Source organism: Primulina huaijiensis, chromosome 9, assembly GCF_012295235.1.
Source record: "Primulina huaijiensis isolate GDHJ02 chromosome 9, ASM1229523v2, whole genome shotgun sequence".
Classification (NCBI taxonomy): domain Eukaryota; kingdom Viridiplantae; phylum Streptophyta; class Magnoliopsida; order Lamiales; family Gesneriaceae; genus Primulina; species Primulina huaijiensis.
Window position 1 is genome coordinate 22,340,630 of NC_133314.1, and position 23,817 is coordinate 22,364,446.

General features: G+C 34.2%; 3 protein-coding genes and 1 long non-coding RNA gene across 5 annotated transcripts; 1 reads left to right on the forward strand and 3 right to left on the reverse strand.

The window, feature by feature from the left end:
* Positions 1-965: 965 nt before the first annotated feature.
* On the reverse strand, positions 966-4,318 carry LOC140984773 (microtubule-associated protein 70-5). Its single transcript, XM_073452387.1, has 10 exons — positions 4,159-4,318; positions 3,394-3,479; positions 3,220-3,285; positions 2,951-3,121; positions 2,681-2,851; positions 2,449-2,604; positions 2,203-2,349; positions 1,954-2,025; positions 1,281-1,877; positions 966-1,188 (listed from the first exon to the last, which is right to left on the reverse strand). Exons 1-10 carry the CDS (start codon positions 4,247-4,249, stop codon positions 985-987), a joined length of 1,761 nt encoding a protein of 586 aa, XP_073308488.1. The 5' UTR covers positions 4,250-4,318; the 3' UTR covers positions 966-984.
* A 2,506-nt stretch (positions 4,319-6,824) lies between these two features.
* Positions 6,825-14,539, forward strand: LOC140985064 (uncharacterized). The gene is made up of 7 exons (XM_073452808.1): positions 6,825-7,145; positions 7,584-7,873; positions 12,243-12,343; positions 12,440-12,562; positions 12,645-13,448; positions 13,621-13,837; positions 13,908-14,539. Exons 2-7 carry the CDS (start codon positions 7,585-7,587, stop codon positions 14,300-14,302), a joined length of 1,929 nt encoding a protein of 642 aa, XP_073308909.1. The 5' UTR covers positions 6,825-7,145; position 7,584; the 3' UTR covers positions 14,303-14,539.
* A 2,530-nt stretch (positions 14,540-17,069) lies between these two features.
* Positions 17,070-18,477, reverse strand: LOC140984203 (uncharacterized). Its single transcript, XR_012176578.1, has 3 exons — positions 18,351-18,477; positions 17,578-17,725; positions 17,070-17,405 (listed from the first exon to the last, which is right to left on the reverse strand). It is a non-coding gene; the product is annotated as an uncharacterized lncRNA (long non-coding RNA).
* A 681-nt stretch (positions 18,478-19,158) lies between these two features.
* On the reverse strand, positions 19,159-23,210 carry LOC140985414 (protein NAR1-like). 2 transcript variants are annotated; one of them, XM_073453275.1, is made up of 11 exons: positions 22,934-23,210; positions 22,561-22,643; positions 22,185-22,338; positions 21,880-22,069; positions 21,510-21,636; positions 21,088-21,244; positions 20,949-20,998; positions 20,697-20,868; positions 20,254-20,380; positions 20,061-20,152; positions 19,159-19,721 (listed from the first exon to the last, which is right to left on the reverse strand). In XM_073453275.1, exons 1-11 carry the CDS (start codon positions 23,018-23,020, stop codon positions 19,569-19,571), a joined length of 1,392 nt encoding a protein of 463 aa, XP_073309376.1. In that variant the 5' UTR covers positions 23,021-23,210; the 3' UTR covers positions 19,159-19,568. The 2 variants fall into 2 exon arrangements, with proteins under 2 accessions (XP_073309376.1, XP_073309377.1); XM_073453276.1 differs by having other exon boundaries at positions 22,561-22,706; positions 22,934-23,209.
* Positions 23,211-23,817: the final 607 nt, after the last annotated feature.

The following is a 23,817-nucleotide window of genomic DNA, read 5'->3' on the forward strand; positions in this document are numbered from 1 at the left end:
AACTCAAGGCAATGCAACAAAATGACTCTACATCAACACAATACTCATGATCTAAGAACATATTCTCTAATATATGATATATCTAAATTCGTTGCTATCCACTTTAGCCTATAATAAATTGACAATAAAATTGATGATTCTGACTTAAAATTTATAATAAATATTGAAGTAAATAAAATATTTTAAAATATATACATATATTTACATTACTTAAAAATATTAAAAATTAAGCAGAATATTGAATTAATAAATAAAAATATAAGTTATATTAAATATTTCATATTATTAGTACTTTAAATAATAAATATAATAATATTTGAATTTATAATTAAATTTTTAATTAATTGAAAAATTAACATGATAAATATTTATGAATATTTATAAACTACATTCAAATTTAGTATAAGTATTATTTAACTTTATCAGACTATATAAAAATTATTTTTAAACTGTTAATAAAATTATTTTTTTTAAAATTGTTATAAATAATATACATTAATTACATTAATAATTATTGATAATAGTTAAATTAAATATTGTAAAATAATAATGTTAATAAAAATATAATAATATTTTAAATTATATTTGAATAAATATTCAAGTTCATGAATAATGTATTTGATATACAGAAATAAATTTATTTTTTTAAAATTGTTACAAATAATACACATTAAGTACATTAATAATCATTGATAATAGTTAAATTAAGTATTGTAAAAATAGTTTGTTTTTCAATTATTTTTCAGCCTTCTCTTGAATAAGTGACACATGCTGCTATTAATTTGCAACATACACAACACATTGTTTATTGAGTAATTCTCTCAGAAAGACATTTTTTACATCACTTGAACAACAGTCAAGGTAAATCAAAATAAATCTGACTAAATATCGCTTCCTACAACTCGTGACATTGATTTGTTACAAATAATCTGATGAATANTGAGAAATAATAGATGTATATGAACTCTCTAAACATATGCTGCTTCAACTAGGGAAAGGAGGTTGAAAAGGAAACGCAGAACGGGAAATGGAGTATATTTCTAACCTTTTGGATGTGTTCGGATTTCTTAGCTTATCATCCACCTTTGTTGGCATAGTATCTTTTTCTCTAATTGCTGCTTCTCTCTTGATTTTCCTTGACTCCACTTCTATTGCTTTGGCTAGTGTTTCAGTTTTTTTCGTAAGCATCTGGAAATAACAAAAATAAATACTTGAGTTTGTGCTATGAACAATCACTACTCCAAGATATGAATTAAGAGTTAGAGTTACTGTTTTACTACCTTGATTTCTTCTTCTTTAGTGTTCAAAGTGCGATCCTTCAATTCACAGGACTTCCTCAAATTTAGGACTTCTCTCTGAAGCCTATCATATAAAAATCCTGATACCATGTCTTCACCTTCAGTATTATCAACCTCCACGTCTTCAATCTTTTTGCAGCCGTCATTCATGCATTTGTTGTTTCCCATTTCTCCAATTCCTTCACAGTTACCCGTTATTTGATCTAATGTTACCTTACTGTTTGCCTCCGTATTTTCCTTTTCACTGTTATCATCGATTACTTTGTTCCTGGAAGCCAATAAACTTTTTTTCGACAAACTTTCTCCAGAAGGATATTTCTTTTTCAAACCATTAACTGGATTAGTTTCTGCTGTAACAGTTGAAGCTTGTTCTTGATCCTTCGTCTGCTCTGAGCCTTTGGCAATGGCAGAAGCCCTTGGTAGTGATGTTGATCTATTTTTCATTCTATTGTTGCTTGATAAGATCCCAAATAAATTACAGGTTTTTACGTTTTTAGGGGATCCATTAATCTTGTTTGAAACAACAGGGTCGTGCCTTAATCCTTGTTCAAGCGTCTTTAGCCTCAACTTTAACTTATCCTGGGGCCAAAAAACGAGCATGTTTATTTCACCATATATTGGTGTTTTACCAAAATGGGGCTTGAAGTGTCGCCACCTTGACTAGTGCTTCTGCATGGGCAGTTCTTTCTGAGCTGGTTAGTTTGTCTTTTAACTTCTGTATCTCTGCCTACAATCCCGAGCTCTCACAGTTAAAACGAAGGAGGTGTACAAGTTCAATATTTTCATTTATAACACAGTATATTCAGTTTCACAGATTCTGTCAGAAACCTGAACTCGATTTCGTTTCTACTTTCTAAGATTCGTTAGCATAATGCCTGTTTATATGGTTAGTTGTTAAGCATACCTGCAGTATCCTTCTCTCTTCTAGCCATTGCTTGACAGGCATTACTTTGTCCTTGTCATCTTTCCACTCATTAGCTACAACACTTGCTACTCGGTTAGCTGAAACCTTGGCCCTTGCTAGTTCCCTTTCCAGCGTCCTCTTCTCGTCCTACAAAATTGGAGACAAACTTGGGTCATTTCGTGGAAATTTGTTTTACCGTGATTTTTAGATAAAGCTGATATAGATGGCTGAAGCACAAGATTTTACATTTAGTTCGGATATCTGTCGCCTGTAGTCACGAATAGTGTTGGCTGTTGCTCCACCAGCAAGTATGGCCCCCTCAAGCTCCATGATGGTTTCACTAAGCTTTTCAATAACTAAAACCTTCTGCCTATTAGTCTTCTCGAGTACTCTATTCTCCTCCTGCATTACATTAGCATTTTTTTGTTAATGTTCTGAAAACTAACCCCGGTCAAGCCATATTTGATTCAAAGGCTACCAGGCATATCTCAATTTGTCTCCTGAGCTCGAAGTTCAGATTCTGAACCTCCTCTACTATAAGTGCTCTTTCTAGAGCACTTCTCAATATTTTTTCTGCTTCAAGAAGTGCCGCTTCTTTGGATTTGGTGAGACGTTCCATAGCCTTCTTATCCTCTTGAAGCGCAGCAATCTAAAATGGACGAACACCAGATCAAAGTTCAATGTACCTTCGAACTCTAGTCATAAAAGATTCTAATGACTAGAAAACATGTTTTCCTCATCTGAGTACCTCATTTTTCCGCATCTTAAGTTCTGCTTCTAACGGGGCAATAACGAACTCAATGGCGACAGAATCATCATCCTTTTGATTGGCATAGACCCTCCGCAGAGTTGCTTCAACTGCATATTGTGCAGCCAGAGCTTCACGCTTCTCACCTGTGAGTTTCATGATGTCCAGATTCTGCATCAATCACACTCAAAATACTTAACCATCTTAATTCACATCTTTATATACGATCGAGCACTGTAAAAAATATGTACCAGAAAATGAATACACACCTTTTGTTGAACAAGGCTTTCATTGATTCTTAGCTTCTCTTCCAACCTTTCTACTTCACTTCCAAGCTGTCAAATATATTGTTCTGTCAAGCTGATATAAATGCCAGATATCGATAGTGTGTGTATATATATATTTCTAAGTGAATGGTTTGAAGTTCATTCGAGAGATTCTACCTCTTCCACAGCCTTATCCTTGAGGATTTCTGTTGCTCTCAATGCTTTAATTTCACTTTGAGCCTTCCCCAATTCCCTCTCCTTCTCTGAAGTTACAGTAAAATTCAGCATGTGATCTGTATTAACCATTATAATATATATTTGAAAAAATACGCTTTAAATGTTAAACCGATGTTTACATTTCCCATTAGGGGAGGATGGTCAAAAAATTATACTTCCATTTGACTTGAAGTATAATATAAAATTTATATTGTGATTCCCTTAAAGAAAAAAGGTGTAAAAGTTACGTCGTGATTAATTCGTTTGAAATAGAAGCACAGCCTTTAGCCAATTATGACATTAATTAATTATGACTCATGAGTATTTAATATTTAAAAAAATGTTAGTTTGAAATAACTTGCCGTGACAACTTTGAAAATTACCATTATCTATCTAACATCGAATAGCCTTCATCAATCTAAAGTATTGATATTACTAAAATCCCCATAATTTCATTATTTAATATCAGTTTTTTACACACACATGTAATAATTTTTTGAATGAATAAAATAATGACAAAATAATAAATCTGCTCATTAATTTTGTTTTTTTCAATGATTTTCTTAGTCTGTGTTTAAAAAAAATCTATATATTTTAGACAAATATGCATGTGTGATACAACAACGTACACCAAAGAACAAAAGAAACACGAAATTTAAAAAGTGCATGACATGAGCGTGTATCGTTAATCTTGAAAGAACAAGGAAGAACAAAGAGAAATCAAACCTCTTATCAGATTCTGCAATCGATTGAGCTCCATTACGACAGGGTCTGTATAAGAAAGAGAGCAAGCATCTTCTCCATTAAAACCATCCATTTTCCCTTCTGGCTTATTCACTACCACCCCGATCGAGTTTAAATAACAGGAATGCGTGGATCAATAAAAAGGTGGAGGGGGAGGGGGGGGGGGGGTTGTTATGGGTGGGTTTAGTATATGTAGGAAAGATGAGGAAAAAACAATAATTATCGATGGATGTTTCCTACTCCCATAATAAGAATCCACACTTGTAAGGAATTGACCGCAAAGAGAGGAGCTTTGGATTGGGATTTCCCCCTCATTTTTAAGCAAACTCTTGAAAACAACCATTTTTGAGCCGGCTGGCCTTAGTTGTTCATGAACACTCGCATTTAAAAAAACAATAACAACTCGGTTTAATGTTATCTTTCCTACTTTTTTACCAATTTATTACATCTATTAAATCAATATCATTAACTACTTGTACAACTATTTTATCATATTAAAATCATAGTTAAATAAGGGAAAATGGATAAATTACTTTATAAAATGTATTATTCCAACATTTTCTTAATTTATGTGAAAACACACACGAGCCTAATTGAGTGGGATGGAGGGAGTATTTGGTTAGCCTCCTAAATTTATTGAATAATTGCAGGACTAGAAATATAGATATATATCCAAGAATTTGTTAGACTTGGGTGGGTGGTGTTGTTCAAAAGAATAAGAATAGGTCTCTTGTGAGACAGTCTCATGAATCTTTATCTGTGAGACGGGTCAACCCTATCGATATTCACAATAAAAAGTAATACTCTTATTATAAAAATTAATATTTTTTCATGGATGACCCAAATAAGAGATCTGTCTCACAAAATACGACCCGTGAGACCGTATCACGTAAGTTTTTGCCAAAGAATAATGACTATTAATTATAGCTTCCGGATAATTAAGGATAATAAAGATGAGAAAATCAGTGTGTTTTACACCTCTCCATGGTCATGATCTGAAAATGTTGATGGGCACCACTAATTAATTGCTTAAGCGTTAAACCCTCCTAAACTCTAGCTTAATTACTCGACCAAGGAAAAGAAAATGCATATCATTGATGGAAAATTGAATGAAGTTGCTTAAAAGTATACATGAAATGCGAATAAAAAATTGTGTAATTTTCCAAGAATATAAATTTTTACATATTTTCGGCTATAAAGGAATTTGGGCAGATAATTAAATAGAAAATTAAATGACACGTTTTGTTTTTTGTTTTTTGTTTTCCTTTTTGGGTGAGGCGACAAAGCCAAGGCTCCATTCCGTATACCAACACCGCCCCGATAATAATTCTTGCATGAGAAAGAAGACAAAAGATATTTAGATTAATGGAGTAGAATAAATTGATCAATGTCTTATTGGAAGTAATGGAAATTGAAAGTGACTTTAATTTGGTTTCAAGCCCAGAATTAGCTGTCGAGCTTACTCGGTTTTAGTTGGTGAATTTTGACAAATAATAACAAGTTGTTGATCAAATAATGAGGAGTAAGTAGGAACGTGTGACCTCTAAAACCATAGTCATACTATGTATTATTCCTAACCCAATAAATATTGGACCTTTAATGGTGTTCGTCTCCAATTAAAACTTACTATATTTTACATCTTAATTAATATATTATTATAAATTATCCCGTTATATAATAGTATAATTTAATTGTGATTCTGAAACGACGACAAAAAAAAAAAACAAATGTGAATTTTTCGGGTAGTATTTGTAATTTTTTCACAAAAACTAGTATGAAAATGATGAGAGACAGATCTTCAATGTGAATTAACTTATTAAAATATTAATTTTTTATTGTAGATATAGACCACGAGTTATTTGAGAAAATAGAGGTGGAAATAGAATGGTCAAATGGAATGGGGAAGAAGAAAAGAACTTGTGGGCCATGGAGGTGTGTTTGCCTTCGGATGAATTGGGCTTGGAAATAAAGTTTTGCTTAAAACGGGCTAATGGGCCATTGGGGTATTTTTACAATATATAGGTTTCTCATAAGATTTTAGGGGCCCGATATTTGAATTGTCACACTTTGGCAAAATAAAATTTGTTTCATGATGTATTGGTCAGCTTCATATAATTTTTCCTTATCCAGTTGATATGATTCGTTGCAAAAACCAATCAGATTATAAATTAATCAATTTCACACGAGAAATATATTTAAAATCATTTAATATTCATTCAATCTTATTATGATGAAAGTAATATTTTTTGATACAAAATAAATAAAAAAATTAATTTAAGAAAAACCCAAAAGACTTGTATACCTGAAATGGTTCCATTCTCAAAATCAATATTGAGACATTTTTTAATGGAAGCATGCACGTGGAATCTTGTTCAAACTCGATCGAGAACCCAAATCAAAGTTTTTGCTTATTTAATCTTTCTCATTGAAGTAAACAAGTTAATTTTTTTACATCCATAAACTCATTCAAATCTTAAACAAGAATCAAGAATCTTATCTAAATAATAACAATAATAATAAAATCTAATTCATCATATCAAACAACAAAGAATCCAATAATAATTACAAAAACAATCCTTTATAGGAGAATTCTGTTATTTACTGGAGTATCCTCGTAATTATTACCTGTAATATGTTAAAGCAAATTCTCCGCAAAACCCATGTAGTATTGTAGCGTGTATTCATGGCACTTGGCCTCTGCCTTTGCCCGCCAACAAAACCTTCTGTGTCTCTCTCGCGTATTTAATCCACCATCTTCGGTTACTCACTGAGCAGTGTCATTAACCCTTAACCGCCAAAAGCTGCCACCAAATATCCTAGTCACCATTTGTCTCATTCTCTGCGCTGAACTCACTCCAAGTTGTTTTCTTCCGTTCAGACCATTTTGAAATTTCTTCATTGTTTCTTTGCTTTCTTACTTCGATTCTTTTGGTTTTCGTAGTTGAAGTTCTTGCTGCTCAAGCTTTAAGGTACGTTTAAACCTTTATGTTCGTTTTGATCAGTGGTTTTTGCGTGTGGATGCTAGTTTTTTTAATGTTTTTTTTGTGGATGGTGTTGAGGTTGGTCGAAATTCAAAACAGCTCATTTCGTTTTTGGTGTAAAGAGACGATCTTTAGTTCAATTCAGCAATACAGAGGATGATATTCTACCTTTTGAATTTGTTCTGGTTCTTGGTGGGGTTTAATTATTATTTACTTTCTTTTGCTTTTGAATTTATTTCCATGCGCTGTGAAAACCAGAATTAGCCAAGTGATTTCTAGAATTCTGGTTTTTAGAAAAGTTAGTATACGGGGTTTGCTATATTCTGTGCGATCATTGCTTGGATTGCTTGTTTCATGTGAGGGGTAACTAGTGAATGACGCTTTTGTTTGTAACGTTTTCTCTTTCTTTATGTTTTCGTCGATCAGCATGTCTGAAGAACAGGTGATGAGGGCATGGGAAGAGTGTGTGATTTCACAGGAAATGGGCAAACGTACTATTCACTATATCATACGGGACACCACAGGGTATAATCTCCTTGCTGTGGTGGGGACTGAGAGAGGGAAGCACATGATTTATACAGTTGCCAGGGACTTCATACGAGTGTTTGGGTCAACCAGTGAAGTCCATGATGGAAAGAAATGGCAAACAAGACGTGATGTGGTTGAATGGCTTGTGAAACTAGTCTCAAAACGTGCCCCAATTCTGGTTGATTCAAGTATGTAATGCTTATTTATTCTAATTATTTGAAATCAATGATTTTCATGGAAATCTTGTATAAAACTTTAGTTGTTTTGAGAATTCTATATTCACGTTAAGAGTTTCCAGTAGGTTAGTCGCATGAGGTACAGCTAATCATTGCAAAGACGGCATCACTAGGATAATATGGCCTTGAGAACTATGCAGGGGGTAGCGCACCACACAGAGAGACAATTCGGAAGCTTTTGTGCTTTAGATGTTAAGTTTATGCATTTGCCGCTTATATTATTTGCCAATGCTTCATGTGAAATGCTTTCTCCTTTTATTAAGTTGTCCAAGCCATTAGTTAGTCATGTGCTAGGTCATTTCTAGTTTGATAAGATGATATTTTTCAAGTAAGTTTCCCAGTCAGTAGAATTGATCTGTGAAGTGTTACATATCCTTGAGTTTATATATCTCTGCTCACTGTTCAATTGTTCAGATGAACTTGAGGAAGCATCAGCGGAGGCTTTGGTAGACGAATGCGTTTCCATATTCTCTTGGGATGTCTTTATTATTTTATTCCTTTCCAATTACTGGCAGTTGAAGCCTTCCTTTTGGTGGCAGTTGTTTCTTAGATCATAGTTTTTTTTAATGAAATATTCATGTCTTTAGGATTTATTTCCTAAAATTAGATATTTCTTTGTGTGAAATGAAAATGACATAAAGTCTTGTCATCTGAAGAGAGTTTACGGGGGATTATTGACATTAACTTAACTCCTCCAGTCTCTTTGGCATACTTGCAGGAACTAATTGAGAGTATTTCTCATTTTGGTTCCTTCGTTTGTTTCTCCATATCCAAGAGTTAGCATTATTTTGGCAACCTAATCAGTTAATGATCACAAGTTTTTCCATGTTACTTAAGCATCTCTTAGCTACGAACAGTTTTAGTTATTTACAACCCAAAACTGTGAGTAATCTACCGTCTGTATTGTTATGCAATTTAACAAGAAACAGTTATAGTGCAAGAGTTGCACGTCCTTGTTCACTGAATGTTTTTGAAGTCAAACTTTTTTTTGTTGAGCTTTATATTATAAACTTATGAATATCAGTTACACTTCATCAACAAACTTGAAATCTAAGATACATTGTCAAAATTCACGTGTCAATATGGAAATTGGATTATGTTTCATGTTTATTCCAATGTCATACTTTTAGATTGAGATAGCTTACCGAGCTTCTTTTCATTTTAGCCAAGTCAATACTTTCAAGGGGTGTGTTAGGTCTCGATATTTGGTTTGTTTACAAGAAAAAAATGTCGTACATAAAATATGCTGTCTTAATTTATATCCTATTATGTATACTCAGATTGAGTAGTTTATCATAATTTTATAACCTAATATGTCCTGTTTAAACAAAAGAAAATCTAATTCCAATGTCTTAGTAAACTAACCTTATGCTTTCTAAGACATTATTAATAGCATAATTCATTTGGTATAGTCAAATTGATAGAGAGCAGCAGGAGTGATGGGGCTTCTCTTTTGTGACTATTTGACTGACTGGACAGCATCACAAACTTGTCTCACAGTCAGTTTTCAGCACTTTTTGTTACAAGGTCGAACTAAAAGGCATATTAAATATATTCATGGCTTTCTTTCGAACCTTCGTCGCGACATTTGCTTCTTCGGTCCCCTGTCTACTTTTGTTCTTTAATTTACTATTCAGATATTTCCCTATAGCTTCAGTCGTTTCTTATATCATAGCCAATCCATTCCACCACGAACTTCTAATTATGATATATCCTACATATGCATACAAGTTGAACAATCACTTCATTCTTATTTGATTTCGAAGCTTCCAAACTTCCAACCATTTTCTGAAAATGATGTATGTTAATCCCTGTATAGTCAAGCATCTACATGTGTGACATAGATTCGAATTGCAAAAGAACACGAAACAAGTCTAACAATGAAAGGATATTGATATTATCATTTTTATGTTTTATCAAATATCCCCTGGATCATGTCAATTATGAGAATTAGATTCGATAATTTTTTTTGTTTATACGACTAATTGTACACTCCGTATAAGGTGACTCTGCCTCACACCAATGGATACACTTCTTAACACAATTCATGGAATGTTTACCCTAAACGACTCATTGTGTGATGAGTTACCCTAAACGACTCATTGTGTGATGAGTCAATAAGATACCATGGTTCGTTCTTCAAATGCAATCGATTAGCTTCCGTCTTGCCATCATTTCCTTTACTTTTTCCCCATCACTGTTCCATGCACTCTTAGGATTCTTTTACATGTAACAGTTCATGGTTGGCTGTTACAAATTTGAATCAACGCATGAATATTCATATTATACTGATATAGGGACTAAGGAATTATCATACGGTATAAATATATACCCCCTTGAGCATTTTCGCTCGCACATCCACATCAAAAGGAACCTTGATCTCTCACTAAGTATGAAAGTTATGAAATTAATAAACATAACTTACTCAAAAAGAAATATGAAATCTGAAACGAGGAATTATTGAACCAATGCTTACTATCCTTAGCTAGGTAATATTGCTGGAAAGTTATGAAATCATAATATTGCGAAATAACTGAGGAAATGTTGAAGTAATCATACAAAAATGTGAATCTCACATGAGTTCTAAAATCTAATTTTTTTTATGTCAATCACATTATGAAAATCTCTTTTAGATATAGCGAGGCATAGTTTTATCTCATCCAAGTGTCTACCGTGCCCTGGCTTGGCTTGGTTAAAGCCGTTGGATTGCCAAATAGGAATGGTGTTTAATTTGTAACGTTTATTATGAGAATCAACGAGTTGTTAGAAAAAATAAAACCTTTTTAAGAAAAAATTATCTCGAAACCAATTGAAGGTTTACACATGTTTGAGAAAACATGAGGCGGATGTAACATCCAAATGTTAAATACCAGAAAAAGGTGTAGTGTTTCCTACTCCTTTTTTGCGAATTACTTTGGAGACTCTGTCTTACTCTGATCAAATTCAAGGTAAAATTGTAGATTCCTAGAGCTTTCCTCAGTGAGCATTCTATTCATAAAGTAAACTTCACATCGCTTATCTGGGGAAAGAAAGGCCATCTCCTTTTTATGTGATTGTACTGATTTTATGATTAAAATTTGGATTTTGTGAATTCATCTTCTTTGGCTTTATATAGGTTTATGTGTTTTTTTTCTGTGTCTTGAGTGTGTATTCATGTTTGACTATGAATTTGTCCACACAAACATATGTGGGGGGACGAGGGGGCTAACTCATCAATTGTGAGTTCCTTACTAGTAGCCATTTCACGTATCTGACACCTATCTTGCGTAATATCTCTATGTTATGCCAAAAATATCAATCCTGTTATATTACTTTCTCAAATTGGCTAGATTTTTGGTTTTGAATGTTATTACTTGTAATGCCATATCATTATTTTTACCATTTCACCGTTTAAAAATTGCATTCAATGTCAAGTTGTTCTTAATCTCCTACTTTGATTAGGAAGTACATTTCTATTATTAAAGTGATGTTAAATATGTGGTGACTTTCTTCCAACCAATGCTTTGCTTAATGCTGATATTCCGAAGTTTGATGGAAGTAATCTGTCAACATGGTTAAGGTGATTATCTTTAAAGTTGTAAGTTTTCATAATGGTTTGAGCTTTCAGAATTGGTATTTTATATGCTTCAACTAAGCCCGACTTGTGTTTTGTATATCCTGATGATCTTCGGAGGTCGCTATTAAAATATCATTTGCCTTTATTTCCCAACCATTATTGATTTGCCACTTTGTCTTTTATCTTGATGTTGCTTGCTTTAATCTCCGTGTTGAACCGTCTGGGCTTCATACCCCGTTGCTGTTTTCATTAGGCTGCACTTCATCAAACTTCTTTGTGGAAATTATTTGAAGTATATTTGATTGGTGCTTTTGTTCTATACCTCTCGGTCACTTGTTGTATATGAAATGAGCACTATGATTTGTTCCTACTATTAATTTAGCTTTTGAAAGGCACATTAATTTTTTCAAACCTCAGCTACTTATATGGTCAATCACTCTTGCCATCAATCGTGCAAAGAAGAATGAGACATAGTACAAAAATGTTGTGTAATAAAGATAGATATCTGGATTTTGCAGACAAACTGCACTCAAGGCACTTCTAACAAGTATTTTGAGATATGTAACTTGAAAATTGTTGGAACTTCATCCTTTACTTTATTGACCTGTGAGATCCATTTGAGCTAGTAATAGAAGAAATGGAAGCTGTGAATCCTGGAAGATGTAGTTAAGAGTTTATATTTCTTATAGCAACTATTGGATTGATTTTTCTTTAATGTGAATATATTTATGTAATTTAACATTTTGCATGTTAACTCCCTGTCAGAGCACCAGCGATTACTTGATACCGCACCTTCTCTACAATATCTCATGTCGGTGATGACTCGTTTCTCCACTCGTCGAAGACCCAGCCCTTCAGACGAGGAGGTAGTTCTGATCATTTTGCTCCATGCAAATGTCTTCTGATCATATCTGCCTAAATTCAGGTCTTATTATTTGATTGATTGAAAATCTTGATTTCAGATCCAAGAGTACAGTGCAACGGTAGAAGAAAATTCAGATATTGTGTGGTCAGGCGAATCTTGGAAGTGCTGTAAACAGCTGACTCATTATCCAACTTTCTGCAGAAGAGGAACTAAAATACCTGTAAGTCTCAAATATGCCACCAATCTTGCATTTGCCAGCTAACCTTTGTAGTAGTTCTCACAATCATAGTCATAACCTGTAGGTGCATTCCTTTGTATGGGTCATGGGCAAAAGTGAGAAGGACCTCGTAGGTTACATTGAAGATATGTATGAGGATCAGCAGGGGGAGAAAATGGTTAAAGTGCGATGGCTAAACTTTCAAGAGGAAATTAATTTTCCAATTCCTTGCTTGAACTCCAATGGAAGAGAAGTTTTTATGACTCCTAGTGAGCAGGAGATAAGTGCAGAGTGCATTGATGGCCTGGCTGCAGTTTTGACTCCTAATCATTTTGAGAAATGTTTGGCGCTTCTTCCACAAAGCATATCGTTTGGATGTTTTTTTTGCCATAGGGAAATTATAAACAAAATTATGAAGCCCTTTAGTTTAAGTAAATTGCGCGGCTACTCTACTCAGCCAATCCTGTACACTCTGGAATGCTTTGCCCGGCAATGCAAGAAGAGCAAGAAGTCAACTCAAGAATTAGAAGTTTCTGCTCCTGAGGAAACTGGAAGGCATGGTTCCAAGAGTAATAAAAGTGGAAGTTCAAATCAGACTACTGGGAATCAAACCTCTTCAATATTGGACAATCAAGGCAAAAAATGTGAAACGAGTGGCCAAAGAATGAAAACCAAACTGTCAAGTAAGAGACCTATGGACAACAATCTTGTTGTGTCTGAGCCACTGGGTCCAGTCCCATCCAGAGTCGATAAAAACATTGAGCTTCTTTGTCAGGACAGTGGCATGCGAGGCTGTTGGTTCAGGTGCAAAATCTTGCGTTCAACAAAAAAGTGCCTGAGGGTTCAATACCTTGATGTTGATGATGTTGATGGAGCTGGGAAACTTGAGGTATATATGCATTGAATGTTTTGTTTTCCCCTCAGTTTCTGTTCAATATCCGCTGCCCTTGCAGTTTCCTCTGTCAAATAATTAGACAACATACTTGGAAATGAGTACTTGATAATTTTGACTTGTAGTTGATATATATTCCTATTAATCTATCGAAGTTTGAATTGTACAGGAATGTGTTCCAGGTGGCAGAGTGGCAGATACTGATAAGTTAGGTATAAGATGTGCTGGCCGCCTTACAGTCAGGCCATGGCCTTCTGAGGATTCTTCAGACTCTAAGCTTGAAGTGGGAGTGGCAGTTGATGTACGCTGGTGCGATGGCTGGTGGGAAGGTGTTGTAATTGGTTGCGACCCATCAACTGCTACTAAACTACAAGTTTACTTGCCTGGTATGCATTTCAATTTGCGCCTTTAATGTCTCAGTGATATGGGTTCGATTTAGGTATCATTTTGTGGCAGGAGAGAGCAAGTTCTTGACTATTGAGAGGAACAATGTAAGAGTTTCAAGGGACTGGATAGACAACAGATGGGTAAATATCAAGCCGAAGGTGGACATACTCTCTTTCTTAACTTCAACTCTGAACCCGGCCCTGGAAATTTCACCTCTGCCAATGTTCTCCAAGACTAATACCTCTCCGGAGGAGAATAAGAATAAATGTGACTTTCAGAAAGTTGCGGGCGCTGAAACCGATAAACGCCAAAATCCAAGTTTTTCTGCCTCGGTTGATCTGAAAGCCGAGAAACTTCATTTCAAGAAACGACTTATGAACAGGGACGATGAAGGAAAGTCTAACGCAAGTTCTGTTAATGAGCGCAAAGCAGTGCCAAACATTAGCTGCCAGTCTAAGCCATGAAACAGGAACATGGTTCGGCTGCTGCAGTTGTTTGCTTCTTTTTTGGTAACTATACATGGTGCTGCACATGTTTAAGTTGTAGCACTATGTATAGTTACCAAAATAGAAGCAAACAACTCGTAGGACCATTAGTTTTATGTTTTCGTCTATGTTTTTATGTTTTTCAGACTACAGTTGAATTGAACTACAATTGCTAAACACAGTTTTCCTGAACTTTTCAATAGTAATGGTAAAGTCTAAGGTTGCATTTCGATAGAAATTTCAAATTTATAATAACAAATTCATCGTACTTGTTTGTGTGTTTTTGAAATCCGCAACTTTACATTTTTTACTTGTTTATTAACCCATGCAATGATTTTCAAATTTCCCGGAAATGGAGTAATTTGAATATCCGGGAAGTTTGAAACCCTTTCCCAAATCTTTCTCTCAAATCCAAATGTAACCTTAGGTGTTTCTTTTCGAATTGTTATAGAGTTGTAGTGTGTACATGGCTAAAGAAGATGTGGTTTACGCACTTGGCCTTGAGTATAGCCAGCTTGCTGCTCCGCTCATGCCTCACGCATTACTGCTTCTGTTCTTTGCATTATCCCCAACCATAACATTAAACGTGCTTTGCAATGATATACATGTGAGATAACGTGTTATTGAAGAGAGGGAGACATATTTGTTTTCTTTTTTTTTAAAAAAAAAATTGTACATTTCTATTCTTGCAAATCATCCACTTTTTGAAAATTGTTGTACGCTGGATGATTTCGAAAGTTCTCTTTGTAAAAGCAATCTTTCAAAAAATAATACAAATATTGCTCGTCCAAATTTGTTCCTGGCACATCCCACCCAATAGGGTGATCAAATTTTTTTATTAACCGCCCGAACCGCTTGAACCGTATTGTACCGTACTATTTTTCTTAATATTTTAAAAACTGCGATTAAAAATAATAATCATAAACTGAACCGCGTATTTTTTTGCCAAGAACTGCACCGCCTAAACCACTTGCCATAATATTTGGCCTATGATTATGATAATTTGTAAATAACATATTCAGTTAAAAAGTCATCATTCATTATATTTCAATTATCTTCAAAATTATATTCTTACAAATAAAACTTATATTCTTCTTAATTATTCTTCATATTAGTCTTTTATTAGAATATTTATTTTTTTTGCTAAAATATTTTGTTTGAAGTTTGAAACTAAAAAAAAAATAAAATAGTATATATGTCATTTTTGTTGTGAGTGTGTTGTGTTGTTAAATTATTAACTTAGTTTTGAATCTTGATTATTATTTTATCTATTTTTATCTTTATGTGATTTGAACTATATTTTATATTTGAAGACACTATATTTTTGTAATTTTCAAATAAATTAGAATATATGTTCTAATATTTTTCATTTAAAAAACCGTAAACCGACCGCAACCGCTTTAAACCGCAAGACTAATTTTACATGTAAATCCGCGATTATTTTTTCAAAATACTAACCGACCGTATATGATAATTCGGTTTGAATTTAAAAAAGAAAAAAAACCGCAAAACTGTGGCGTGATCACCCCTTCCACCTAGAGTTCCTAACCTATTTATTATTATGTCGTGCTTTCCTATTTTGAGGTCTTTAGTCTTTCTTGAACCCAATAATCAATAAGGTGGGCTGGATATAATTCGTGGACCGGGGAAATGGCCCCTTAGTCAAGTCTGTGGCCCATAACTTTCAGTGACGTCCGATTTCCTTCTTGGCCCGCATATGAAGTCACGCCAATGATGACATCATATACATGTGTGATTACGTAAATAACCCTGGAATATGAAGTTTCTCCTATTAGTAAATATACTAATAGGTACTTGGCCCATTCAAATTAATAAATTTCGATTTACACTTCAAATCTGCATACCGAGAATAAAAAAATTGAGAAAAGTAGCTTTATACACGCAAGAAGATTTAGAAACGCAGGGAATTGCAAAGCTGATTATGTACTCAAGAGAATTCGAGGAGACCACGTTCAAGAATCCGAAGCGTCTCTTCTTATTAACTTACAAAACAAGTAGATTTCTCAATCTGAAATTACAAAGAATCACATGTAAAGAGGGGATTAGTTCCACGGCAGCGTGCAGTGTGATGCGTAGCATGGTTTCTTGGATTATCCACCCATGCCACCATTGTTGATGAAGCAAAAATATGCTAAGAATGCAGAAGAATCAAGAGATTTTGAGAAGTAGCAGCTTCAATGGGTGTTGGGATTGAAATCTGGCTATATAAAAGTGATGTCGGGGATGAATTTATGTATTATTTTACTCCGAAATCACAGTGAAGTGACCTGAGTCCATTTATAAAGTAGGGACCTTTTTTAGTTAAATAAAATATTTTTGCGCGAAAATTGAAGGATAAGGAAGATATAGTTGAACTAAACGATGGAAATTATGAGAGAAATTTGACTGAAAATGACTCAGGTTACGTGAAGAAATTGTAAACTGCTATCGATGAACTAAAACAATAAGTTCTTGATATGAAAACACATTTTAAATAACTAAGTGAACTCAAACTAATTTTATCTACAGAGTCGACAAACATAATCATTAATTATATTATGACAGCAATTTAATCGAAGAACCAAACAGATGAGAAGCTACCTCATGCAGTACGTAGCACCAAGTTTCGATTTGGGGGAGATTTAATTTTTTTTTGTTTTCTAACTTTCACGGTTATTTAAAGCTTTTTAATCCACCAACTTACACTTTTTTTAAAAAAAAATTAGTCACTACTTTTATTAAAATACTAATGTGACATCAGATGTGTCAATAATGTATGTCGTCTCGTTAGCAACATGTGGCCGTGCCACATTAACATTTCAATGAAAAAAGACTAAGATGAAGTGACACTAAAAACTCCCCAAACAAAAGCTGGATTCAACAGTTTCATGTCTAAATAGGATGAAACTAAGGTTACTTATAATTAAACATGAAGTTTAATGTTCAATAATAAGCTGTCTTAGCTTCAATTTATGCCAGATTCCGAAACTTAGCACAGAATGAAGCAGCATGTTATAGGGTCAAACTAGCTTTTCTCCAGTTACCCCTCCGTATAGTGCCATTCTTACCACCTGGAAGATAACTGCAAAGCCCGAGAACATAAAATCATCGGTGTTAGCATATACGTAACGATGAGACGTAAGTCTTAATTTATTTCCAACACAGTTTTACAATATTTTCTTCATTAGTCACGGCCAAGCGTTAGTATGAGTACAGAAGAGAGTAAAGGGAGAATCTTGGAAAATTAGGCTTACATGAAATGACAACCAAGACCGCGAATAGAATGAGAACAATGTGTGCTGGTTCGAATGCCTGTTTGGAGGGTAAAGAACCCACTCCTCTCCTTGTTATGTTCTTCTCAAACTTGGCCACTTTCTTCTCCGCCAGCCGCTTCGACACAGTCTACAAAACCCCCATTTTATTCATCATAAATTGTTGATTATGCATCCCGATAATATAATACAAATCACAAGCCTAAGTTCAAGGGAGAATTGCAAAAAGAGAGACTAATTTTTCTTTCTTCGGACAAGGAATTTAATAATAAAAAGTAAAAGAAGATGACATTTAAACGCGCAACCACGCAAGTCATCTTCTACCTACTGGCCATCAGGGTTAATTAATATTTGTTTCATAATAACCAAACGGAGCCTTATCAAACAACTATTAATCCACCACCATTGATGATGTCGTAAAATTCTTAAAACTCTGTAAGAGGAAAAATCAGTACTTTGTATCACGGAAGAGAAAGAGCACACAGGAATATCAATCCAGCGCAATGCTCGTGAAATATAAACCATAAGATTGTTGTTGTAGTTTCACAAATCGAAAAAATAAACAAAAATATCCCAGATTTATTTTGCAAAAGCCGGGGGAAATTGATGAGATCTTGAGGGGGAAATTAAGATACATGAAAACAGGAGCTATTAGATAGAACACAATTCATGGCGAACAAAAATGCGTATGAAATTAATTAAATAAAATTAATCTGTATGTTGATGCTCATCCTCAGAGAGAGTGACAGGGATACCATTTTTGGGTGTCCGAGGAAGAATTTGTTCACAAGATTGAAAGCAGTGCGCTGTTGCTGTCAGAGGATAAAAGACTTTTGTAAGACTGCAGAAACCTCGGACTTATGACAGAAACCTACGACTTTGGCACTATTACATATATAATATACATACATATATATTTATATGTATGTATGTATTTGTTTTTCCTTTCCTCCCTTTTAATATTTCCTTCTTTTTCATATAATCCCTTTTCACATTTTTTTTTTACCTTCCTTGCCCAAATCAAATTTATTTTTCTAAATCAAATCAATCAATCAATCCTATCACATATTTTTCTCTTCCATGCATTAAGTGTGAATCATCGTTCAATTTATGGTGTGGAAGAAAGAATGTTAATAAATTTGGATATTTCATTATGAAATATAACCTTGTTACATAAATATTAATTTTCTCACTGATTGCTAAGTCAATTCATTTGCAATCTTGAAAAAATAAACTTCGCTCAATTTATTTCTGAACATGTATTTAATTTTTTACTCATACAGCAGTGTAATATCATCTAAAATGATTACAGAAGAAAAATTTTGAGTATCTTAATCATGTGTTCCCAAAAGATATCAAAACATAAATTATTCTTACGATATACAATGTGTTTTAGGGGGAAAAAATATTATGTATATTACTTTTTAAAAATATATTAATTGGAAGGTACTTATCGATCAGATTCAAGACCCCAAATATAGAGTTACAAAGAAATATTTGACTTTTGCCTTCATTCAATTTTTATCCCTAGGTCGCCATATAAGGCAAATGAGCATTGTCAAGTAAATATTAAACCATCAACATTACACCACCCAGAAAAATATTTGTACAGATATTGTTCGATATTGACAGCACTGCTCGATAATTAATTTCATCAAACAAGTTTGAACACGTACGGTACTATATTACAGCATTAATCATTGTCGAATCAAATAATCATTTTTCCATAGAATAAATAGTGCCAGCTGCATGAAAAAGGGGGAGCTGCACAAGGTTTTTTTTACCCTATGTTATTTTCGAATACATAAACAGCAAAATTTAGAAAATGCTATGTGCACTGACTAATTGCCTAAAAAAATAAAATGTTCTACCAAAATTGGATTCCTACAAGACCTGAGGCCTGACTGAGTAAAAGATCGCCGAAATTGATATAAACATCACTGGGGCAGATAGAAGAATACATTTCTCAGTTCTCACCAATTTTGCAACTGAGAGGAAACACTTTTTGTGATGGGGTGATATTCTGTATGTAGATGTCTCTTAGCCTTCTCTGAACCAGGTTGCCCAAGCCACTCATCATATAGTCTTCTGATTCTAGGATTTTCAAAAGGATCCGCCACCAATACCTAAAAATTAGGATATTTGGGCAATTATAAGTCAATTGAAACCAGTAAGCAAAATCAACATTTTATCAGAGGAATACAAAGCACCAAATCACTATTTTGATGAAGATATTATTCAGAATTACTTCCATGCACAATTATTTACGGTCATGACATCAAGAATCACTCGCTACCTAACTCGTTCGAGGACATTGTAGTTATATGTTTTCTCGAGAATGTTCTGATGTGAACGAAAAAGAAACTAATCTATACATGTGTACCATTTACTAATAGTGAATGGAAATTAATTTGGGCAAAAATAATAACAGTTGTTCAGGCTTAACTCGCTAGCAGTTTACTTACGCTTTCTGAATATGCTGCTTCCAATAATGGAATCAAATCTTTTGCAGATTGGCCAGCGATTGGCTTGATTTGACCTCCACCGTTCAAGCATCCTGTAAAATGACCAATCATGCTAAAGCCATCTAAGATTTATAGAAGTAACACACTGATTATGATAACCAAAATCATTTATATGACAAGACAAAAATATTACCTGAAGGACACGCCATGATCTCCAAAAAATGATATTCACACTTCCCATTTTTTATTTTCGTGACAATGTTTCGCAGGTTCCTGAATCCATAACACAGGGCAAATCTCAAGACAACTTTACCCTGCACCTGCATTACACGAACCATCATTCATCAGAATACAGAACACAAAAGTGGAATTTCTTATTTGAAGAATGAGTAAATAGATGGGCTGATACAAACATAGCAAAGACAACTTCATGCTACTTGTATCAGAGAAAAGCAAAACAATCAAGACTGATGCCATAAATGATACAAGTGTCATTTGAGGGGCTACAGAGTATTAACACAAGAACACGTCAATTAATCAGACAATTTCAGTGGTCTAAGAGCATTTTCAGGATCAGACAACAATTTTCCCAAACCTCAGAAAACAGTGTCCACAAGCTGGATATATTGGACTTACTTCGAGAGTCACTTCACGGAAATCTGTGTTTCTGATAGTCTTATACTCGAGGGGACCTTTGATCTCCTTCCCAAAAAGCAGCTTTGCAGCGTATCTGAACACAGTGTCGGCATATCCTCCAGAGCTTCCATGAACTCCATAAAGATGGCCACCTTCATCTACATTTGACAATCTGTCAAAAAACAAAGCCACCCTATTAGTCCCACACCACATCCATTTTCTAAACAACCTAGAGATGGTGTAGAAACTCACAATTTATCAACAGGAGATTCCTCCAGATTCGTTAAATTAATAGATCCCAACTGCAACAATGAAACGATAAATTTTCAGTGAACATATAAAGTAGATAGAAGAAAAGGGTGAAATCAGACTGCCACCACCAAAAGCAAACCTTAATTAAATCTAAAACTTCTCCGGTAGTCAATACGGAATCAACTTCGGTAATTCTTTCACCATCGGAGTCCAATTGGAACACAAAATCATCACGAGAAGCCTCAAGTTTTTTGTCATAACATGGCATAACAGTAACATGATAGATCTCTTCAGGCCTGCCCAAATATACAGTCAACATTAAATCAATCCTTTTCCAACCTCCAGCTTTCAACATAGGCCATATGCCATTTTAGCGACTGCTCCTAACACAAAACTAAGTTTCATTAAAAATACTTGTTTACCCTTCCTAGTATTTTTGGTAACATCATCGTCGCCATATTATTAAGGTGGTTTCAGAAACCAACTCATACCATCCAAAACATGAGCATTACGATGCAACAGAGCAAACATTTATGAATATATGTGCAAATTATGGATCACCTGAGTCCTAATTTTTGGCATAAGTGGTTTTTAATGGCAGCGCCGATTGTTTGCTGAGGACTTTTAACTGAGGAAATATATGGTAAGATATAGGATCCAAGAGTTTTTTCTGCATAGCATATCCAACCTGCAATTAACATCATGGAAAAATCAGATACAGCCTTCAAATTGGACAAATCGTAATTCAATCCTAACGGACCAAATTTGCTGCAGCTCACCCTCAACTCAACTTCAGCAAGGAAAAAGAGAAAAGAAAGATTTTTCAATCCATTAGGCATGCCGTATCCAGATGGGGAAAAAAGTGATTTGACATCTAGCACGGGTACAATAATTAGAGATTTAAACTAGAATCTCAGAACAAATGACACACCGGGACATGCAGATGAAATCATAGGGAGCAGGGGTGATTTTGATTTCTCCTCATCAGTTGGGCTGCATTTGTTATACCGTGCTAGGAATTCATTACAGGACTCTATAAGTGTTAAATCCCGACTGCAGCTGGTATCAAATATGGCTTTCACACCCAAGGATTTGAATAATGTTGTGAGCTTTCCAAATATCTGAAAAATATCAAGTTCTTGGTAAGACCAGGAAACACGAATCCGAGAAGATAATCATCAGACAATATCGACAAATGGACAACTTGAGAAGTTCTGCCTGTAACCTCTTACTCACCTGATAAGGAGAAAGGCCAAAATGAACTGCAAGGGAAGCCCTGGACTGGGGAGAGAGGGAGACCATAACAGATTTTCCTTTGTCGAGGTTGGAAATAAACTCATCTAAACTTTGCTTCTCAAGCATAACTGTCTCTGCTGATGTTATGCACCCGCTGCATACACATGACAAACACAAGTTTTGTATCTTTCTATTATAATCTATACGGAATAAGAAGTAAATCAAGTTAAATATTCTTTCACACCTTCCTCCCGAACAATTTTTTAGTTTTCTATTCCCTCCCAACTCGTCGCTGTCTCACGAAAAGATTACAAACTCACAAACAAAATAAGTAAGCAGTGATATCCATTCAACTTGAGCAACAAGTCCACCTTACCTACATGCTAAGCAGTCTTTGAGGGAAATCTTCACTGGATCAGTTTGCACAGCTTTAGGAGCACCCCTCGCTTTTCCTACACCCTGATTCATAAATAACTATAAATGCGCGTATTTACCATTCGTCGTGCTCGTGTTTTTACTTTCCTGTGAAGTTAGGATGATAGCAAATGATTAACTAAAAAATATTTACGAAACTGATCGCAAACTGTTTGATTGCGGACCAAGAAACATCACTTTCTAAGAAGCATAGATCAAATTAGAGCCGTAAAGAATTATCGACCAAACAAAAAAGCAAAGAGAGGATACGTCAAATATAAATTAATTATATATATATAAAAAAGTACGAACAGGAAACCAGAACGACTTGTCACCTCAGTTTTAATAACGCAACCCTGAGATGGTGCTATGTAATCATTCAAATCCCCAATTCTCAACGTAGCTGAAAATTTTTCCGACATCGTACGTTTGTTCGGATGAAACAAAATTGGATTACATGCACTTGATTGTGCTCAAAAAAATCGATTTTGTAGTATCTTCACCGCGGAAGAGTAGGATTTGAAGCCTCGGAGGTTTAAAAAATTAGGGCTACAAATTGCTGAAACAGGGCATGTGGAGTTGAAACGAGATAATATTTCCGTGTTTCCGGTGCACAGCTGTCTCAGTAGAAGCGAAAAATAACAATAATCAATATATTACTATAATATAAAGCGATATTCCTATTAAAAAAAATTCCTATTGCAAACTTGTCTTTTTATGCCAAATTAAAATTTCAAGTACAATCTTTTTTTTAAATTAATTTACGATTTGTTATGCAAATTCTATCCAAAAAAATTAAACAAATTGAAAAATATGATTTGTAGAAAAAAAAAATTTCACAAACTGGATCAGATTGAAGATTTGTATCAAAAAATTAATATTGTAAAACAGTCTCATAATAATAATTTTTTATAAATATTTACTACCCTTTTCAAGCTTGAATTTACTCTTCTAAAATATTGCCTTTACTCACACACATACATAAAAATGATGAATGCATCACACTCTTAAAATATAGATTCAAATGCTAATTCACCCATTCTATATTTTCCCCAATTTTATATAATTCACATTGAAAGCATGCGCATGTTCTCTGTGAAAATTTCTATTTAGATATAAAAAAAAAATGTTTGTAAACTTCAAAATTTGAAGGAATAACATGCACCGGAGAAAGTAACGCTTGCATTTACAAAATAAGACAAGTCAAAACAACACCCAC

What these genes read in the sequence shown, in the direction of transcription:
- LOC140984773 (XM_073452387.1), bottom strand. Translation starts at nt 4,249, where the DNA reads ATGGATGGTTTTAATGGAGAAGATGCTTGCTCTCTTTCTTATACAGAC. An exon ending in AGGATAAGGCTGTGGAAGAG is followed by an intron (nt 3,286 to 3,393) that starts GTAGAATCTCTC and finishes TATATTTGACAG; the next exon opens with CTTGGAAGTGAAGTAGAAAG. An exon ending in TTAAGATGCGGAAAAATGAG is followed by an intron (nt 2,852 to 2,950) that starts GTACTCAGATGA and finishes CGTCCATTTTAG; the next exon opens with ATTGCTGCGCTTCAAGAGGA.
- LOC140985414 (XM_073453275.1), bottom strand. Translation starts at nt 23,020, where the DNA reads ATGTCGGAAAAATTTTCAGCTACGTTGAGAATTGGGGATTTGAATGAT. An exon ending in GATTTCATCTGCATGTCCCG is followed by an intron (nt 21,637 to 21,879) that starts GTGTGTCATTTG and finishes TGTTAATTGCAG; the next exon opens with GTTGGATATGCTATGCAGAA. An exon ending in TCCGTGAAGTGACTCTCGAA is followed by an intron (nt 20,381 to 20,696) that starts GTAAGTCCAATA and finishes CGTGTAATGCAG; the next exon opens with GTGCAGGGTAAAGTTGTCTT.
- LOC140985064 (XM_073452808.1), top strand. Translation starts at nt 7,585, where the DNA reads ATGTCTGAAGAACAGGTGATGAGGGCATGGGAAGAGTGTGTGATTTCA. An exon ending in GAAGAGGAACTAAAATACCT is followed by an intron (nt 12,563 to 12,644) that starts GTAAGTCTCAAA and finishes CATAACCTGTAG; the next exon opens with GTGCATTCCTTTGTATGGGT. An exon ending in ATGGAGCTGGGAAACTTGAG is followed by an intron (nt 13,449 to 13,620) that starts GTATATATGCAT and finishes TGAATTGTACAG; the next exon opens with GAATGTGTTCCAGGTGGCAG.